Raw genomic sequence first — 3,212 nt, 5'->3', positions numbered from 1 at the left:
TTTTCTTTGTTTTCCAGGGTTCCTTCTGTATGTTGGGGACAGCTGTCCCAGTTCTGGTTGTTTCCTGTAACTTCGTTTTCCTTAATTAATATATATCAGAGTTTGGGTTCAAAAAAAAAAAAACTTACTCCTTTCGTCCGCGGAACCTCTATGAATACTACATTGTGGTGCCTTGTATTGACGACACATTGTACTTTAATTATGACCACAGGAGTATAAGATTATGAAAACCACACATTGTGGTGCCTTGTATTGATCAATATATAGAGATTACAAGGCAGAGTTCATATCATACAAGACACGGACATATATACAAGGACTACACATATACAACCGTATATCTATACAAATACAATACAGTTATATATTCTAACACATACCACAATACATGTCCGATCTCTGTCCGATGATTAATCCTGTGGTTAGCTTCACTTGTGAATGGTTTGATGATGCACGTTGTACACACATCGGACATGGATTATCGTACGTATAGCATCACTCGTTTGTCGATCTGTTATACGAATACGGTTGGATTTCTGCATGCATAGCTTCTGAACCTTTCGATCTTGTCGGCAACTTCCGTCATGGCCGGCCTATCTTCGCCCGTCAAGCTCAGGCACCGTATAACCAGCTCCGCGGCCTCGTCTAGTAACTGGACCCCGAGTTCGTCCCTGACATGTCCGTCCATGATCTCCCGGTGCCGTCCCTCCTGCACAGCCGTGACGAAGGAGAAGGCGAGGCTGGTGTCATCCTCTTCAGGGCCGTACGGGCAGAACGCCTTCCTCCCGGTGAGGAGCTCCAGCAGCACCACTGCGAAACTGTACACGTCGCTCTTGCAGGTCAGCTGGCACGTCAGCAGATACTCTGGGTCGAGATACCCACAGGTTCCCTGGACAAGTGTTGCCACCTGGGCCTCGTCGACGGGCGCGAGCCTTGACGCGCCGAAGTCGGACACCTTGGCTGTGAGGTCGCCGTCGAGCAGGATGTTTGCCGACTTGACATCGCCGTGCAGGATCGGGGGCGAGGCGGATGAGTGCATGTAGGCGAGCGCGTGCGCTGACTCGGCGGCAATGCGAAGTCGCTCACCCGGTGGCATGAGCGCCTTGCTCTTGCCGTCGCCGTGGATGTAGCGGTGGAGGCTGCCGTTGGGAACGTACTCGTAGACCAGCATGGGCACCTCGACCTCGAGGCAGCATCCGAGCAGCTTCACGACGTTCCTGTGGTTGATCTGCGAGAGTATGAGCATCTCCTTGGAGAACTCCTTGAGCTGCTTCTCGTCGACCACCCTGGACTTCTTGATGGCAACGGTGGAGCCGTCGGCGATGACGCCCCTGTACACAACGCCGTTGCCTCCTCGGCCGAGGACCCGCGCCTCGTCGAAGTTGCCGGTGGCCCTCTTGATCTCCTCCTCGGAGAAGATGTTGAATGCCACGCCGGAGCTGGCCAGCGAACCCAGCTGCTGCTGAAGGAGGAGGCCACCGTTCTGCTCGAAGAACCTCTGCTTTGCTCTGAGCATCCTCCTCTTCTGAACACCCAGGAGCGCGGAGAAGCACACCAGGATCACCAGGAACACGCTTATGCTTACACCTGAACATAGGCGCACGCACACAAATGAACTGCATCTTAGAAACTGATTTATTATTACTAGCTTATTACTGTCATTTTCTTGTACATACCTGTGACGGCTTTCAACAGTGTTGTGAAATTGTCTTTTTGGTGACAACCATCTAGCACAGTAGCGTTTCCACTCGATCCCTTGGGACATGTGCAGAGGTAGCCTCCTGGCGTGTTGATACACACACCATAGCACGGGTACAAATCCTTGTGCGCGCATTCATCCACATCTTCCAAAAATCGACAGAGCATAAGCGATTGAGATGAGACGACGATAGAGGTGATCGACGAAGAACACTTATTGTTTCTGTTTTTGCGGAGAGTACCTTTGCAGCCGCCGAGGACATAGGGGTTTCCCTCGTACCCGCCGGTGCAGTTGCAGATGTACCCCGGACCGTTGCTCGAGTCGAGGCAGACGCTCCGCTTGCTCCGGCACGCGTAAGCGGTGGCGTTTTCCCGCGCGGTGGCGCAGGAGGTCCCGGCGGCCCTGATAGCCCAGTCCAACACGACGGGCACCGCGAAGTCCCCCGTTCTGTTGAAGTGAGAACCGGCATACCAAAACCACAACGCGTCCACCATGAAGGCGTAGGCGCAGCCCGTGGAGTTAGCCATGAACGTCCCTTGCTGCTGCTGCTGGCGGCGACCGAAGCTTCTGATGTACGGCCGGTACGAGTCCAGCCCCAGCGGGATGTTGCTCTGGCAGCACCCGTCGTCTCCCCGGCACGACCCGGGAAGCGCGCGCGCAGACGGCCGGCACACCGACATGCACCCGGTGACGTAGTACCCTCCGTCGTCCACGAAGTAGGCCAGGTCCGGGCAGCCGATCGCCACAAATTTGCTCTTCATGGAGGAGAAGAGGAAGGCGCTACCGTTGAGGGCCATGGGGTACTCCCGACGACGGCCAAGAACGTGGCCGGAGACGGAGGAGTAGCAGGCGCGGCTCGCGTTGAGCAGCACGGTGGCCTCCGCGGCGGCGAGCGAGATAGAGACCACCTCGTGGCCGTAGCCGGCCACGGTCAGACGCGGAGGGTGGCGGCTGTCGTCGCACTCCAGCTGGAATCCGCGGTCCTCACCGTGGTGGCAGCGCGCCCCGACTCCGAAGGGGTAAGGGACGGTCACGTTGCCGCACTGTCGCCGGCAGCCCGGTGTTCGATATCGATGCGATGCTGCATCTGCTACTGCCATCCATACCAGTAGTATAAGGAATAGTACTGCAAACACTGCCATTTTTTGCTCTGAAGCAAAGCTACTTGTGCTTGTGCTTGTGCCTGGATGGACCGTCTCGATTTCTTAGCAGAGTGTGGCTGGATTGATTGGTGATCGACGGAAGACGTATAAGGGAAGAGGTCAAGACTCAAGAGAGGCAGAGATCGATCTGCAAATGCAAGTACGACACGTACCCAGCAGCTTCAGTGACGGCTATTACACGGCAGCAAGACAAGTGTACAATTGAACACATTTAATTGCTAGAAACTTTCTATGGCTTGGAAGGAGGCTAACAATACCCTGGAACGAAGCTAACAACGACAGAAACAATTGTCAGCTTTCGGGTCCTTTCAGCCAGTGGCGAATCTAGGATTTTGCGCTAGGGTGGGGCA

At 54.9% G+C, this 3,212-nt stretch overlaps 1 protein-coding gene across 1 annotated transcript; it reads right to left on the bottom strand.

Annotated features, from left to right (window-relative positions):
* Nucleotides 1-221: 221 nt before the first annotated feature.
* Nucleotides 222-2,913, bottom strand: LOC127336966 (wall-associated receptor kinase 1-like). Its single transcript, XM_051363831.2, has 3 exons — nucleotides 1,941-2,913; nucleotides 1,677-1,844; nucleotides 222-1,587 (listed from the first exon to the last, which is right to left on the bottom strand). The coding sequence occupies exons 1-3, from the start codon at nucleotides 2,839-2,841 to the stop codon at nucleotides 515-517; spliced, it is 2,142 nt and encodes a 713-aa protein (XP_051219791.1). The 5' UTR covers nucleotides 2,842-2,913; the 3' UTR covers nucleotides 222-514.
* Nucleotides 2,914-3,212: the final 299 nt, after the last annotated feature.

This window comes from Lolium perenne, chromosome 2 (genome assembly GCF_019359855.2).
Source record: "Lolium perenne isolate Kyuss_39 chromosome 2, Kyuss_2.0, whole genome shotgun sequence".
Lineage (NCBI taxonomy): Eukaryota > Viridiplantae > Streptophyta > Magnoliopsida > Poales > Poaceae > Lolium > Lolium perenne.
Note: the sequence above shows the minus strand (reverse complement) of the source record. Positions and strands in the feature narration are given on the sequence as shown.